Below are 17,673 nucleotides of genomic sequence, written 5' to 3' on the forward strand. Positions count from 1 at the left end.
GCGGCGGGCGTTTTTTTCGAGGCCGGGCGTCAAATGCGCGCCGTCGGGCGAAAATCGCCCAGAAAACGCTCCATGTGTTTTCCCACTTATTTAATTTCCGTACTTTTTAATGTGTAATTTATATACTACTGCTTTGCCATGTATATTCTGTTCTATTTGAATCACCTGACGCTAATTTCACGTCAAACTTGTTATTCTTGTTTTTTTTTTATGCTTTTTTATGCTTACATGCCTTTGTGTGACCGTTTCACATCACTGTCTTCCCCCCCCCCCCTTATGTAATGTCCCTGACGGGATCTTTAAGGGTTCAATAAATGATGATGATGTATCCCGGCCTTAACTGAATTGGAATGCTTAACTGTTGTCTTTGCTGTCCACAAGGTCCACCGGTAGCTGTATGGACGTCCGTTTACAATTGTGACCAATCATCATTCCCTAAGCTGGCTCATAGGCCTGTGCGATCCGTCTGGTGGTCTGGCACGTTGGGCTCTGCGCCTGCAGGAATACGACTTTTCTATCGCCTACAAAAGTGGTTGTCGCCACACTGATGCGGACTGCTTGTCATGCTATCCATCGCCACCTACATATAGCGGGGAGGAGGATTTCGAGGGGTGTTTGGCTTCGCTCTCCCCACCGTTCCCAGATAGAGAAGCTTTTCGGCAAGAGCAACAGATCGACCTTGCATTGCAACCTTTTTTTGCTGCAGCCCACACAAAAGCACAGTCTACGCTGTTCACCCTTGAAGGCGGAACCCTGTACAGGAACTATTTGGTCGATGGTGCCTCCCAGCTTTTGGTTGTCCCAGAGAATCTTCACAATGATGTGCTGCACGACATGCACGATGACATTCCATCGGGCCATCTTGAGTTCGCCCGTACATTGCGTAGACTTTATCAATGCTTCTACTGGCCTAATATGTATAAGACCACTAAACAATATGTCACAAGTTATCCCCAATGCCAACGTTTAAAGCTAAGCACACAACCCCTCCTGCAGACTTTCTACAGCCTGCCAAGCCACCATCGGCGCCTTTTGAAAAGTTGGCGTCGACCTACTTAACCCCTTTCCGAAATCTTCAGAAGGCTGCCGCTGGGTTATAGTCTGTGTCGACTATTTGACAAGATACTATTTGACTATTTGGCTTGTAAGGCAAGTGATGTGTCATCTTTTCTGCTACACTCTCTTATCCTTAGTCATGGGGCTCCCTGTGTTATCATCAGTGACCGTGGCCGGCAGTTTACTGCTGATGAGCGCGCAAACTGCACCCTCACTAACATGCTGTCCATGTGTGTGGCATTGGATCTCCTGAACTGGGACTCTGAGCTACCATTCGTTACCTTCGCATACAACACCGTGAAGCATGAGGTCACCAGATATTCTTTCTACCTCCTCTATGTCAGGGTGCCGCGGGCGTTTCTGGGCACCATCTTTCCCTTCTCGTTCCACAAAGACATTTCCACCTACCAGTTATGTCGCACTGAAGAAGCTCTGTGACTGGCCCGCTTGCGCACTTTGTCTTCTCAACTCCGATCGAAAGACCGCTATGACAAGCGTCACGTTGCGCCATTGCGCAAGCGCGGTTTGTGCCAGAAGTTTGTGTGTAGGTATTCTGGCCCTTGCGTCGTTGCGAGTCAATTGAGCTGTGTAAACTACTTCATTGCCAAAGTCGCCACAAATGATTGCTGCTCCTGCGAGACCGAGGTAGCCCATGTGGGTCGTCTCAAGCACTGCCACAGTCGGCTATCTTGACTGGCTCGAGGGCAAGCTTTGTCTGCCACCAGGAAATTGTCACGCAGCCAGCACGTTGGAAGAGAACAAACCACGAGGGCACCGTGTGGAAGGTGGACAAAGCTGAAGACGCGCAAAGGATGTTCGCTTGGTGGCCTGCTCCATTTCCTCTCGTCCGCCCAGCCTTCACCTGTAAATAAACCCGTTCCAACCGCAACATTATTATGGTGCTTGGTAAAAAAAAAAAAAGGAAAATTGCACAAGAACAGCACCAACAGAAGTTGGAGAAAGAAAGCCTTCCAGCTGAGAAGTAAGCAGGGTATCTCCTGTAAACAGTTGTGAAAGCTCTTCAAAATATCTTTTATTACTCAGAAAAAAGAACTATTGAGAAACTTGATGCAGATGTCAGGAGTGCCTTGAAATGTATGTGTACTGAATGATTCTCATTTCGCAGCTCAGTGGATGCCTGTGTTAAGTCTATTCATGAAGCGCGGAAATGTGAAAAAAGTATGAGTTCCTGGGTGTTATACCTTGTCCCAGACTGCTTATGCAAATGTTAGATGAAGGGCTTATGTAAATGACCCTGTATGTGAGGCAAAAGCCCATTCCCAAAAGGCTTAATAGTGACTTGCACACTCTGATGTGTCAACTAGCTCTCGTGATCTTGTTCCAAAACCAAGCCTGAGAGTAGTTGTTGCTTCATACGTTTATTACAGTTATTAGCGAACTGCTCTGTTTAGGCAAAAATATACCGGGGTCATGGGCTCAAGTCGCACTTCTCTGAAAGTTCTGAATCTTTATTGAGAACCCATTATTCTATCACTACCAAAACTGGTAGTGTTAAAGCAGTGAAGATTACTATTTAAAATGTTTCATTCTTTCTGCTTGAGCATAAAAGCAGTTTTCAGGCACTTGTCAGTTATTAAACTCGATAAAAAAACATTCATGAAAGGTAAACACTTGGCTTATGTGCAGGTTTGCTACAACTTTTGTTTTAAAGAGGGATGGAGCCCGGTATGCTGAGTGGAATGATGTTTTATTACTGCAGGTCAACGGCTGCGAGGTGGTGCCCCCCGGTGGCGCAGCTCAGACCTCTGGGTCCGACTTGCCCACGAACACTTACTCGCTGTTCAACTCTCCTTGGCCGTCTGGTCTCCACCACATGTCCAAAGAAGGTCTGCTTGAATCGGCACCGCTTTCTTATCTGTTTCAGTGTGGCGTTGCCATGCCACAGGCACCTTTCCCTTCCTATCATCAACAGTTTTGACACCCTATCCTGTCTCTTGCCTGTTTCTTTTTCTTTCATTGCACGACGGGTACCTGTTCGGCACACGCTTATTGTCTGTGTGAGTAGAGCAAAGGAAACATGCTGAATTTGAAATGGATATTGTACAACATTAGCTCCTCTGACGGCTTCTCTAGTATTGCAGAACAGCACCTACTGCTGTGCATGATTGCACTTCGCTTGCACCTTGCTTGTACCTTGCTTGCGCCTTGCTTGTTCAGCAGCTTTGGCTGTTTATGCTATGCAATTGTTAGAGGCTGCTGTTCCAAACCCTAATCCCAGCCATGGAAGCTGCATTACGATGTAGGCAAACTACAAAAACGTCTGTGTGCTGTGATGTCAGCTCACGTTAAAGGACCACAGTGGAGTTGAAATTAATTCGGAGCCTACGTACAGCTTCGGGATGTTGAGAACCCCACAAACCACACCATAGAGTGAATCAGACAGGGCACAGTCTGAGCGGGGCTTTACTATCGTCTTTCCATACTGAAATAGAGCATCAGTGTACTGTCTGGCATGTTAAAAGGGTCACATAACTAGTAAGTACCTGAGGGAGTGTGCTCCATCACTACCTAGTTCTCTGTTCTAGATGCAGATGGTTATACTTCTAGTACGCTCTCGAAGTGGAACATTTCTAACCTCAGTAACATAATTGCCAGCACTCGACACATCAGTGTGCATGTGCTCTCAAAGGCTAGATAAAGGGTAAAGTGCTAGGGTACAGTGCAAAGGAATGCAACGTTAAAGAGTATTCTATGTACTTACATAGTGATCACACCTTTTTCCGAAGAAATATACAAAAATTGAGGCTGTAAAACACCGGTAGAAGTAAGTCCCCAAAATCAATTTCATTTGTGATATTACATACGTCATAGACTTAACCATATGAGATGCATTCAGACCCTTTGACCAGGCTCCAAAACTACGTAAAACTCAGAAATAGAAAAAAAACACTTAGGGACTGTTTGGTCACTGATGAACTAGTACTTTGCTGGACATAATGATACCATGCATATTGTTTTGGTCCTTTTGGCTTGAACCGCAGGAATGGCCTAGTGGTTTGAGCATCTGTCTCACATGCGGGAGGTGCAGAGTTCGATCTCCAGTGCAGCCAGGTACCCACCGGTGATGCATTGAGTACAAGCTTTCCCCTGCCTGGGGCTTGGCTTATTTGGGGTTTTTGACCTCACCTCTTTTAAACAAAAATATCTTGTGCCATAAGAAATCATCATCACCGTCCTTATGGCTTGAGTATACTCGTTTAGTCAGTGAACCTTCAGGTAAAGCAAACGGCTTCCATTACTGTGAGTACCAGCTGAAACCTGCCCATCAGGGCTTTTATAAAGACGTCGTGAATGGTGTCACAGGTTGTATTAAGTGTGCTGGAAATACAGATTGCCACACTGAAGGTGCTTTCCCCTTGAACGAAGGATATCAAACACACATGAAAAGCAGTCAGCTTGGTCAGTGGACTCTGATCTTCACTTTCTTTAAGCAAATGGACAGTATAGGAAAACATCTGTAGTGTTCTTTTTACAACATTTCTGCACGGACTACATGGATGCAACACGTTTGCACTTGTACACTTTGACGATGTCAAGCTTTCATATACCAACTAATTTGCTAGGTGTTTCAACAAGCCTCAAAGTTTCTATTTGACACTTAGCTTAGCACATATTAAATCAGCAGACTCTCAGCATCTGCTTTTAGGCAGAAACAACACTATTGGAGTTTACAGTGGCAGATTTGGGACAAATTTTACTGCTCTATTTGTAGCTCTGTCATCTATAACATGCCAGGAATGCAAATTGTGTTCCAATGGCACGTCGGGAGAGGGTGCTTGTCCCAGTTCACTCCACTGAGCGACAAGACTTGCTCCACTGGAGTCAGCAGATTTCTGCTGGAATCTCATGTGACACATTTCCTTCACCCATGTCTGCTTCATCTCAAGTCATCTGCTGGCATGATCAGCTGTGCACACGCAGGAAGCTGTGCTATATCACTTTCCAGTGCATTTTGCATGAGGAGGGTAACACTTCGGACCAAGGCACCTCAAACACAGTCCAGTGAAAGTGATCTTGACAGACTGTGGCTGTCCAGTCACCACCTATGACTGGGAATTGACATACGGCTTGGCTTCTTGCCAAGAAACCTAAACAGGTTGGCTTCATAAAAATCGGGACTTCTGAAGGAAAAGGTCTCTTATCACTACCCTTTATTGTAAGTAAGTTCCATGGGCACTTCAGGCTGTCATGGCTCACTCGTTTGGGACACCGTGGAGACAATCCAGCAGCTTATTTCTTGCAAAGGAAGTATCCATTCTCACTTTGTTTCTTCAAAAGTAGCACTCCTGATTTCATGTGTGTGCATGTGCATGATGGATGCTGCGTGTTAAAAAGGCGCTACTTGCTTAACTCCAGAGCAGAGAACCGTTTTCATTCATGAATGCTAGTGTAAATAAATCCCAAATGAAGCATCTGTTATTGGTTTTTAACCTTTAACAAAATTGTGTCGAGTTTAATAAACTCTTGTACCAATGTGCATGTACTGACACATTAGGTTGAACCAAATTGAATCAATGTCACTCGGTAGAAAATAAGTTGAGTTTGAATGCTGGAAGTTGCACACAGGGCTAAGATAGGTGTGTCAACAGTCATGGTCCACACATTTCACTCCAGATTTTTCTGCTATTGGCTTACCTTAATATAATAGACTTGCAATGTGTTATGCAGCAAAGCAACACTAAAGGGTATGGCTTGCAATTCAAGGAGCATTGTGCTTGGAAACTGATCCAGTAGCCTAATTAAGCAGTTCCAGCATTATCTTTGTTGGAAGTAAAAAGGAATGATTATGCAGAAAAATACTATACTACACAATATGCAAGCAACACCACCTGCTTCTACTGCTTCAAATTGCTATAGCATAGCATACGTTGTGATTTGCCCACAAGTTTGACACTGCTGTGAATTGAAACACAAGATACCCGCACATGGTTCACACACGAATGGCACTTGGGCATCAGCTTCGCAGACTTTTCACACCAACTGCAGTGTTTTCACAACTCTTCCCTTGCCTACTTGACCTCCTATTCTGAACAGGCACAGAAGGTGGAGAAAACTGGAAAATGTGCGATGCACATATGTTGACTATAAAAGCTTGATAAGTGCACAGTGGCATGCACACACCTATTCACAGGTGCAAACACTCCAGAAACTGGTTACTTTGGCTTTCAGGCTTAGCATTGGTACTTGGTTGTAGAATTCATTCTCAAGTACAGTGCAAAGGATGGCTATTTGAATAATACTCGCACACTCAATAGGCCATTCTAATGCACACAGAACTTTGTTTTTCTGGGTGCCTTCTCTGCTCAGCAGTGACTTAGAGAACTGAAACTCGGCCAAGGGATGCTTCCAATGTGAGCAGTTGGTGCTCTTTGTGGTCATTTAATTGGCTGTGATCGCACTTTACTTCGCATCTTCGGTGATAATGGAGCCACAGACATCACAAGGAATTATGGAAAGAAGTCGTGAGATGCACACGTGATGCGCACAAAGCAAGAGTCGATTGATGGTCGAAGCCACTCTCCACCTGGGCAGCAAGCTGTTTCCCAGATGTGCAATACTTCATGCAGTGATAGCTGAAAAGTTTGTAACAAATGTTGCCTGAACTAAGAAGCATAATGTTTTGCTCACAAAATGGAAAAAACTAATTATTCAGTCTTCAGCCCATATTGCTTATCAGGGCAATTGGAGTGCCGGCTGATTTACCTCGGATATTGTGATCATCTAGGCTACCATTTCATATGGCCCCTGAAAGACCAAGTTGGGGTCCTCCAGAGAACCCGCCGCAGTGGCTCAGTGGTTAGGATGCTGGGGTACTGATCTGGAGTTCCCAGGTTCGAACCCGGCCTTGGCGGCTACGTTTCGATGAAGGCGAAAGGGAAAGGCACCCGTGTGCCGTGCGATGCCAGTGCATGCTCCCCAGGTGGTCAAAATTATTCCAGAGCCCTCCACTACGGCACTTCTTTCTTTCTTCACTCCGACCTTCCTCCTTTCCCTGTTCAGGTGCCTACCGAGATGTGAGACAATTACTGCAGCACCTGAAATTAATAACACTAATTAATGAAGCTGATTATAAGGTTTTTAAATATGGCAACCGGAGATGTGAGACAATTACTGCGCCATTTTCTTTCCTCAAAAACCAATTTTAAATTTTCTAGAGTGATTATCAGCCATGAATCGCACATTTTCTTTCATTCGTCACATACTTCGAACTCTGTTAAGTTTCATCTACAAATAGTCTGAACTCTGTTTGAGGGCATCTATTGGAGTCATCTGTAGTGTACTTGAGAGTGATTGCTTGAAAGCCAAAGTAACCAGGCCCTGGAGTCCTTGCATCTGTAAATAGGTCAATGCACACCACTGTGCACTTATCAACACATGTCCTGAACTGTGGTGCATTAGCTCTTACACAAGTATCTGCACAAGTGCCTACAAGCCACAAAGATATCCTCCGATTTAGTCATGGCATCCAGATGTGTTGCTTGATGGCTTGCTACTTCAGGTGGTCCTAAAGGTAGTAAATGCAAGCTCGCAAGAAGTCACTGAATGAAGAAAAGCATGCAGCATCATTTTGTCAAATCTGAAATGGAAGTGGGTTGCTATGGAGAGCTGTCATTTATTTGAAAATAACTGGCATGGGAAGTACAATCTGATCTGCAAGCAAACTACCAACTAAGTCCCCTAGATTCAACCCTGAGGCTTGGCAATCACAGTTGCATGTTGTAGTCTTTGGGTACGCTGCAACTCATCATATTGCAGTTGCGCATGTGATTGTAGTGCAGCAGTGCAGTGGACAGGTATGAATACTTTCTGATAATTTCCCAGTAGTGCTATGAATAATGAGCTGGCATGTTGCTGACTGAGGCATTATCAAAAGTAAAGCATGTAAATATTGCAGCATGCCAGAGGCAGTAGGAAAATACAATGTGTGCCAACCAGTGAGTGTGATACGAAGTGCAGAAATGCAGCTAAGACAAGATAACAGGGTTCCTGAAAAGTATGTGTGGTCAGCATCGGTCTCCAAGCTTCTTTGTGAGCACAGTTTTATTGAAAAGGTCAGTAATGTGTTTTGTGTTTACAACAGTTGTTAATAAGGACTGAAGAAATCTTATTCTCAAGATTCAGGAAAGTGCCATTTTCAGGAACTTGCTGTGATACTGATACAAGCTGTGGCACGTGAGCCAGCAAATTACACTTGCTTGTTTGCACACTGGGTCACAAGCCCTCTAATGTGGCTGTTAGAAGGATAAACTGCAGGAAAGTAGCGAACACGGAGACAAATGTAAAATTGTAAAAGGAAGGCAGAAATTGAATAAATGCTTTATTCAGAGAGGATAGCTCATTGCGAAGAAAAATGAAACCACTGAGGCAGGCAGAAGTAATCTCCCAGATTAATAGATTACAGGTATAGTTGGCATGCATCCCATAGAAACAGCAGCTTTGATAAGGTGCTGCTTTCTCAAGCATTCTGTTTGCACAAACCAGTGACTGAGCAGAGATGACACAATAGATTGATTGTATCTCTACACAGAGAACATGTGGATAATTTGTAATCTCCCAGATTAATAGATTACAGGTATAGTTGGCATGCATCCCATAGAAACAGCAGCTTTGATAAGGTGCTGCTTTCTCAAGCATTCTGTTTGCACAAACGAGTGACTGAGCAGAGATGACACAATAGATTGATTGTATCTCTACACAGAGAACATGTGGATAATTTTCTGCAAGCACTTGTGGCCATGATGAGGCCAGCTATAATTTCAAACAAAAATGATTTAAAAAATGTTGCCAGCTTTTGGACGAGATTTGTGGGTTTCATTTACTGTGGAAAAAAGAACAACAAACAGCACTTTAGGGTGGCATGTCTACGGACTAACTGAGCATTATTCACTCTCAGCAGCCAAAAATTTCCTTTGCTGTTGTCTTCAGTGTCTCATTTGTTTACAGTTGCACATTTGCATGCATTCTAACGTCTCCAGTGTAATCATTCTGCCTTTGTGTGATAATAAAGCTTTATATTTTGATTGTTTGCTTCCCATTGTGAATAAGTGTCCAGTTGTTTCAGCCAGAATATGCGGGAAAAGCCTGGGAAATAATGCTCTAAAAAAAAATTCTTTGGGCAGATATAAAGTTTGGAAAAAAAAAAATGAAATCTTTGTCCTTATATAAAATATAAAGTTTATCTGGAAACTGGAAAAAAAATGAACTCTTTTTCCTTAATGTATTTGCTAAGATTAGAGTATGGCATGATTATTTACGTCCTTTGTCATTGAAAGGGAAGTAAAGGGAATAGAACTAGTATGCCTTCTGCTGTTTTTTTTTTTTTTTCTTAATGCAAAACTGAACTGGCAGCCTTCTTTATAATGTTGCCCTTTTGCATATAGCGGTGTGTGCGAGTACGTACATCTGATTTCTAAAAGACATTCCAAACCTGATTCGGTCCCTTAGATGAATTCCTTTTGCTAGGTGGAGTGCAAATGGGTATCCCTGCCTGCACGAAGCTCATATCTTGTTTAAGCAGCTGCGATGCATCTTAAATATCCTTTGGAGTTGCTGTTTGGATGTAAGGAGCACAAATTTCCTCTCTCTTTAGCATTTCATTTTTTGTAACTTTTTTTGGTAATGAGTTGTTTTTTTTTGTGAGTGCAGAAGAGCAAGATTTTGCTCATTTGCACTTGATGTGGGATTACTCTGGAAAGGTGGCTTGTGGCATTGCAGCAAAGCTAAGAAATTTGTGACTGTGCTAAAGCTTGTGTGTGTGCAATGGCAGTGGCGAATGTGGAGGCGCCTTGGTAACTTAATGATACTGTCCTGTGACGAACCCTATTTATTACAGAGAACCTCATTGTTAAAATTCATTCTGGTGCATTTTGTTGTGCAGAATCAGTTGTTGCACTGTGTAGGCACATTGCCATCACCTGCTGATCATATTGTTCTGTTTCATTTACCGGTCACTTGTCAAGACACATGTCCAAATGATCAGATCAGATTTAAAAAAAGGTGAAAAACGGAGTTCTACAAGTCAAGCATTAACAGGTAATCTTCGTTACTGCTTGACTTGTAGAACTCTGTTTTCACTTTTTTTTTAAGTTGATCTGATTATTTGAACATCTGTCTTGGCACGTGGCTCATTGCTGTCCGTTTCAGCAACTAGGTAGATCACTGTGTTGTGCACACTGTAGCTGAATAAAGATTTGCTACTTCCCAAGTTTGTGACAAATGCTTGGCTGCCTTTGAAATATTAAGTGCTGTGCAGGCTCTTGTGTGTGCTGTTTCAGAGGGTTTGTGTTTTCCCGCAGGTGGCAAGTCGCCAGCTGGAGCAATTGATCCCATGGTGATGCATTCCAGGATCCAGGTGAGGCAGTGTGCTGAGAGTCCATCCCGACTTCTGGGAGAAATTATGTTTATACAGGCTTGGCCTTCTCAGACTACCTTCTAGTCGTCCATGTTGCATCAGAGTCCGTAGAAGTAGCCCTAGCAGGGAGGTTTTCTCTGGTTTGCGTTAGTATGGTAACAGTATTAGTAGTAGTATTTGACAGTAAACTCGGTCGCATTACCGTTACCAGGACATATCGTATAATGGCATCACCATTTTGAGATTAAGCGCTCCTTTTCGGATAGATGTGCCAGGCAGGTAAGAGTTGTAAATGTTTTCTTTTTTTCTCTCTCTGAGGGACCTGTGCTAGGCAGGTGAGCATTCTCAGGCTCGCCTGCCTGGTACAGTTCCCTCAGAGAGAGGAAAAGGAGAAAATGTTTACTTGAGAGGCGGCTGTACATCACTTGCTATCCCGGTCACTTTTTGCTCCCTGGGAGAATGATAAGCAGGGGTACAGTTTTTGCAGATCTCACAGGTTTAACGGTGTTGCCTCGACAGGTTTTTTGGGCACAGATCCCAGAGGCTAGGCTAGGCTGAATAGTGTCTATATTGTCACAAATGAGTTGACACAACTTTGAGGTCACGTGAGAAGTACATAAACAGTAATAACTGCTTGTTCATTTCATGGGTGCGGGGGGCAGGCTGGCATGCATAAGAGTTACTGTGAAATGAAAAGATGAAAGAGCGGTTGTATCGCAGTTTTTATGTGCCTCAGGTGACCTCAGTGTTCTCATCTGTGATGTCACAGCCACCATTTGGCTGTTGCAACTGAAACAGAAACAAACAGGAAAAAGAAATTAATTAGAAATTATTTAGTTGCCAGCAATTTCGCATGGTGATCAATGTATACTGTCTTACAAATCATTCAAAAAAGAAAAACTCAGCCAAAAGTTTGGTGTCCCTACTTCATCAAATGTCAACAGTGTTTTTGTAAGCAAGACGTTGGAAGCTAGAGCTGATTCAGCCAATAGTTTGTTGCCTGTATTCACTGCTGTGCATCTCTAGATTTCAGTTTCAAGCTTGAAATTTTCTTTTTTTTTATGCAGTCTCTGTGGTCAGGACCCGGCCCCTCACCGCTGGAGCGTTTGCTTGAACAGCAGAAGCTGTGGAGAGATGGTGCCGCACAGTGAAAGCTCCTTTTCCGCCCCTTCCAACTGGGGAGCAGATCAAGTACTTGAGACAAGTCTCATGCTGACTGGAGGCTCCAGCATGTTCACTTGCCCTTAGAGTGTGGCGAACAAAGTCACTGGCTGGCGTTGAGCAAGCGTCGAGACACCTGTCCTCCTGGCTGTGGAAAAAAAAAGCCTTGGCGGCTTCCGGGGACGATGTCAGGGCTTGACCTGATTCAACAGAGTAGCTGGCCTGGCTGGAGCATGCCAGCTATGATCACTACATGCTTCTCAATCAATCAAGTACAAGGCAGAGTGGTCAGAGAAAAAGTTTGGCTCCAAGTGATGAGCGTTCTTTCTGGCCAACTGGAGCAGTCATTGTTGCTCTGTTGGGGTTTCTGACATGCTCCCTTCCCCGAAAAGCTTGTACCCATGCAACATGACCCATGGGTAGCTCCTTAAACATCAGCTCTTCTGCTGGAGAATCCATGTTTGCCTGCTACTAATGCAAGGGGAAAAAAAAAGATATGGTATTCCTCATTTCTTGTTCTGTTAGGTTTCTTTTTTTTTAATCTTTCCATGGGCGCTGGGAAGGCTTGAAAACGCAGTTATTGTATTCGACACCAAAACTACATGCGTAAATAGCAGGAAATTTACATAGTTTATGCTCTTTTTCATCTTGTCTCACGCTATGCTACAGCAGTGGTGGTCCAGTTGCACTGTTAAAGGCTGATATGAAAGAATCCTGCCAGCCCATCCTGGACATGCTAAGATAGCAAATTGGTCAAGGCGGCACTGCATCGCTAGAGAAATAGCTGTGCACATTTTCAGACAGCCTTTTGAGCAGGTTGGCATTTTTCATCCAGTGGTGCACTGGGGTGTGTTCTGAACTGCCAATCTGACTCGCTTGCTAGTTGTGGCTCAGCTGTGTTAATGTAGAAATATTGCTGATATGCTATTCTGATATCCCACATATTTCAGATCCAGCTAAGTTCCTTCAGATGGGCCTTTCTTCAGTATGACAAGTTTTTTTCTTGCAGTTTTAGAGATGATTGAGTGTTACTTTTTTTTTATGACTGTGCATTTAGAGGCTAGGAGCAGCTTGGTAGAAAAACTAATGCTTGCACATGATCCTCTTTTTGATGGCGTGCTTTGTGCGGAGCTCATTAGTTCTGAATTGTTTTACTTGCTCAGTTCATTTCTGTTTTGGCCACCGTAGCTTTCCTGCTGGTGCGCCTGCAAGGAAGTGGAAACACTACAAATGTTAATGCAATTAATTTCCACCTTAGTGGCCTCTTCCTGCTTCACTGCATCAGGCATTTGCCTTTTGTTCTTGTGTTGGCTATTCAGGCCCTTGATTTGGGTCCACACCATGTCTTGCTAGTTTGTCAGCAGCATTTTGTTAAATAAGTAACCAAAAACATTCTCTAGCAGTACAGAAAGCATTCGGCCAGGATGCCACATTACTATATTGTAAAACGAGCTTTTTTCTAATTAAGAAGTCCACAGCATTTGAATTTTCTGTGTTGCAGAAGTAGTAGTCACTGTGAAATACTTGAAACATCTGACATTGTTTCCCAATATTTTTATGTCGTTATAATTAGTGGCAAGCATAGCCACCTCTCTACTTGTAATGACAGCCTGGCCTGCCATTTGCAAGTTTTTTTTGGTACTTCCTTTTTATTTTTTATCTGAGCAAAGAGCATACCCTCTTTCAGTCATTTAAGTTGCTCACTTCCATTTGCTTTTTATAGTATACTCAGATTTTTGAAGGTTTTTAAGTTGATGCTGTGGAAGCGCCTTTTATGCTGACCATGGCTGTTTTTACTTTAGATATTACTTTTACTGTTAGCTTGGACTGTTAACATCCACTGTTGCTGTTCCAGGTGATGGAGCTCTTTTTGCCGAGATGGGGTGTGATAGGACGTTTTCTTGTTCAGACATTCTTTTCTTTTTCCAAAATTTGGTGAAAAGCACGAACTACCTGGACCACCACTGGTTGTAAGCACATCACTTTTTCCGTGTCCTGCTTTATGTGTACTTTTCGTTGTTTTTTGCCCGGCACTATTTGTGGCTGCAGAAACGGTGAACAGGATGGGAGGTGAAAATCTTATATGGCTGAGCACAGCGTTGCCCTGAGAAATGGTAACGAGCCTGTGGCCTGCAAGGATTGCTGCTTGCTTCTGCAGGCCAGCTCAGCTGTCGTAGCAGTACAAATCTCGCCGTTATGAAGTTCTGTCTTTTTCACTTGCAACACTGGAGGGTAATGAGAGCAAGGAGTACTGAAACAATCGTTTTCGGGGCTGTCACCTTTATTGTATGCTCATTGGCTGGAAGCAAAAGACCAGACGTGGTGGGCAAAATCTGTCGATGGGCATGCTCATTGGCTGGAAGTGAAAAACCAGATGTGGTCGAGAAAATCTCAGTGGGCAAACATTCTGTGTGTATCACGTTATTGTTGTGTAGTTGTCAGGCATATTGGCAGTTTGGAGGACAAAGCTGTCCCTTGTAACTAGTTTTGAAAATTGTCCAATGGCTGCCTTTCTGCCAACTCGTTGCACTTGTGTTTGGTCCCATTGATGAAAAATGTTGCTCCCAGTGGAACTGCAACCCATTTGACACGCTTAGAAGAGCACTGTGATGCCATTATTGATGCAGGAGTGACTACTTTGCGTGTTTGATCAAACAGGCTAGACACATTGTGTTGGACAGAACATTTCAAGAGAAACATGGCAGTATCACAGAATGCCCTCCTAACTGGATGCTGTGTCATGAAAAAAAAATATAGCATTCCCAAAAATGATTGCTTGCAAAATGCAAGTCTGGTTTTGTAACAAGATGTCAGGCGCACCCTTTGGTTTGTTCCCTGAGAGTCTCCTGCAAGTAGATTTTGCATTTCTTAGGACTTTTTATGCATACATGTGTATTGAAACACTTGTCATGCAGTATAATTGAGGAAGCAGGTATGCTGTCTCCATCTTCATTCTTTGCCATTTAAGCACAGTTACGTGGTTCAGTGAAGATGTAGGGAAACATCTTGTATGCCAAACAGCAAATTGTTTTTGTGCCATATCCACGCACTTGCTGGTTTTTTGTTTGTTTGTTTTTTAGACTCTGTGTCTGCATTCTTTTTAGAACTGGGTCATAGAGATCCTTATCACACATGCACGTACAGACATACTGCAATTTATTCTGTACAAGCAGCATTGCTGTAGGAACAGCCTTGTCTGCAAAATCCTTGTTGTCTGGTCAGCAGGCTTCTGTACTGTGTGTTATTTGTCTCTGCCTAGTTTTTTTGGGCATTGTGTTGCCTATATGTACAGTGTGGTACACTGTTAAACGGAACATGCGGTCGCATGAAGTTGACTTTCCACGAGGCACTGTTGCGGAAAGCCGGAAAGAACGCCGAGCTGATTATGGTCTGGAGTTTTTTTGGGCATTCTGTCCCTGTGCATGGATCTACAGTACACGTTGAGTGGCATATGAACCAAGGCACTGACACATGGATAATCTAATCCAGAGAAAATGTTGCTTATTTCGCACGAAACGCGACCACAGATAGGAAAAAGCCAATTCAGCAGCGAGAAGAGGTAATCGATGTGTTGTGGGTGTAAAAAATGAGATCCATGCATGGGGACAGAATGCCGAAAAAAACTCCAGACCATAATCAGCTCGGCATTCTTTCCGGCTTTCCTCGGCAGCGCCTCGCGGAAAGTCAACTTCACGCGACCGCATGTTCCCTTTAACAGTATACCATAATGTACATGGTGCGCATTATCCTTACTGAGCTTTGAAGGTGCAAAGTGAGTTGCAGCTGTGCATAAGCTCTACTTTTGAGTTCTGAAGGTTGTAAGGCAAGTGGTACTTGGAATTTTTTGTTATACACATTCTCTCATGTGATCACGTAGTTGAGAGCTTTTTTTTTTTTTTTTCATTAAGCGAAGTGTGGAATCCCATATTTTGAGCACTGTAGTTCAGGTCTTCAAATCAGTTAATATTGATGTTATCGTTCCTGCACAGCCATGCTGTAGTTTTTCTTTTTTTTTTTCAGTACTGCATTGCAGTGCAGAGCACTGTTCATGCTAAGCAGCATTACTGAACTGTTTCAAAATTATGGTTCCTGCTTGGCCTCGAGTTTCAAAGTACCCAGGCAACATCCAAATAAACAGTTCCTTCACTATATTATAAAGTTGTGTGTCTACAGATTCCACCGTTTTCCTGCACCACTGCTTCCTCAGAGAGTTGCAGTATTATGTTGCATACCACTGGGCAAACTACTAGGAGCACTTGAAAGCACTCCCGCAATAGCAGTTGCGCTGTGGCTAGTAGGTGAACAGAAAGGAGAGCACCGCTCAGAGAGTAGCAGAACAGTGGTAGTACTGCTGTAGCAAAAGCAGTCTAAAGCTGTCCAGACCCTCGGCAAAATGCGACTTATCATTTCTATGGAAAACTGCACAATGAACCCAAAGTTGTTGCTGTCACATAGTCTTGTGCCACAGCATAAGTGACTGATCAGTCTTTTCTGCAGCAGTAGCACTTTCATGTGCTTCATTTACTGCTTACTCAGTAGAACACTGCATGGGCTCAGGCCAGGCCGGAAGATTTCTTGCTTCATTAGGCCTGGGCCAGGCTCGGGCTTGAAGTTGCAGGGCCGGGCTCAGGCCCTTGCGTAGTGGGCCCGTGTCCGGTTTTAAGATTCATTACTATAGGGTGCAGTACACCTGGGACATTCTGCCAGTGGCACTGATGAAACGGCCATGGTGTGACCTGAGAAAAGGTTACGCTTATTTGCTGACTTTTTGGTGTCTCCTATAGTTGCATATTTCTCGTGCAAGGAAAATTACATTGACCTGCTGCTCGGGCTGTCTCGGAAATGGAAGAATCTCGGCGCATTAATCTCCCCGGAAAGTTCTTCATTGACCCGGCGCGAGAGGCATAACTGCGTTATTTGTAGATCAAGTTAGTGCCACTCAGTGCAATGTCAAAGTACCTTTGGATGCGCACATCCGGCCACGCTGAATGTTACAAGTGAAGTTAAATTGCACCTTTCAGTGGTTTAAGGACAGTGGCGAAAGACCGCTATCGCTGGTTCTAAAGCGCAAAAATCCAGCAGCTGTCTGCACTACTGCAGTGTTCTTAGTAGAGCGTTGTAACGCCTGACACAGCACATTTGCACGACTGCATTCGCCTAAACTACAGAACACCCCTGGCATTGGCTGTTCCAGCTAGTGGCGAGGACACTGCGTCGATTCTACCAAAAGTCGCTGCGCATCTGCTAGGTCTCTCAACAGGACATTTGAAGCCTCGGAAATCGCTGGTGAAGGACCCTCATTCGACTGCTCAGTGGGTCGCCATTTGTCTTCATTTCCCAAAAGCACAGCTGTATGCTGTGCAAAACACCGTTGGGGGAGAGCTTATTGGTTTAGGCCACTTCGAACCTGTTAACACAAACTACGCAATAAACGGGCACTTTTTCTTTTCGTCTTCATTGAAATGCTGCCAATGCACCATGACTTCAAGGCGCAAATTGTGTTCATTAAACATGCAATTGCAGCTGAGAGGTCGTTTTAATACTTGAAGATCGCAGGCCGTAAAAGTCTGTATAGGAATGTAGAGAACGCAGAGTATAGGCGCTTATAGGCAACCCTTTTCATTTGGGTCTCGGAACTACTCACAGGAGCGTTCACCGTTCAAAAAGAAGAGTGGGCGAACACCCTTTTTTTTTTGCTTTTTAAAGCGAGAGTGTTAGGGAGCTCGTGAGGCGGAAAGGCTGGCATCACCTTGAGCTGCCGCGGTTCCGTCGCGTCGTTCGTGGTGAAAAGTCCCAGGAGCACCCGTGGCGGATGCCTTGCGCAGCTGCTCCAGCAACGCGCATAACCGGCACCACCACGCGCTGCTGCCGATAGATAGCAGCTGATGGTAAGCGGCCTCGGCCGGATAACGCTATCGCGTTTAACTTGAGCGTCCTCCAAGTTCTATCGTTATTGCGACTTGAGCGCCTTTGCTGGCCACTTCTTTATTTGTGTAGCGGGAATCTATCCGCATGCAGAGCAATATACGCAATGAGGTGCCGCGGGAACGAGCTTGGCCGGGCCTCTAGCCGAGCTTGGCGGG

General features: G+C 44.1%; 1 protein-coding gene across 5 annotated transcripts in view; it reads left to right on the forward strand.

The window, feature by feature from the left end:
* Positions 1 to 15,748, forward strand: part of LOC144115642 (uncharacterized) — an 80,871-nt gene extending 65,123 nt beyond the window's left edge. For 3 of the 5 annotated variants that reach the window (XM_077650080.1, XM_077650082.1, XM_077650081.1), the window contains 3 exons: positions 2,777 to 2,903; positions 10,374 to 10,429; positions 11,497 to 15,748. In XM_077650080.1, the coding sequence (XP_077506206.1) occupies positions 2,777 to 2,903; positions 10,374 to 10,429; positions 11,497 to 11,580 (267 nt within the window). In that variant the 3' untranslated portion in view covers positions 11,581 to 15,748. The remainder of the gene's footprint in view (positions 1 to 2,776; positions 2,904 to 10,373; positions 10,430 to 11,496) is intronic. The other 2 variants (XR_013311485.1, XR_013311486.1) reach the window with 1 other exon arrangement.
* Positions 15,749 to 17,673: the final 1,925 nt, after the last annotated feature.

Source organism: Amblyomma americanum, chromosome 1, assembly GCF_052857255.1.
Source record: "Amblyomma americanum isolate KBUSLIRL-KWMA chromosome 1, ASM5285725v1, whole genome shotgun sequence".
Lineage (NCBI taxonomy): Eukaryota > Metazoa > Arthropoda > Arachnida > Ixodida > Ixodidae > Amblyomma > Amblyomma americanum.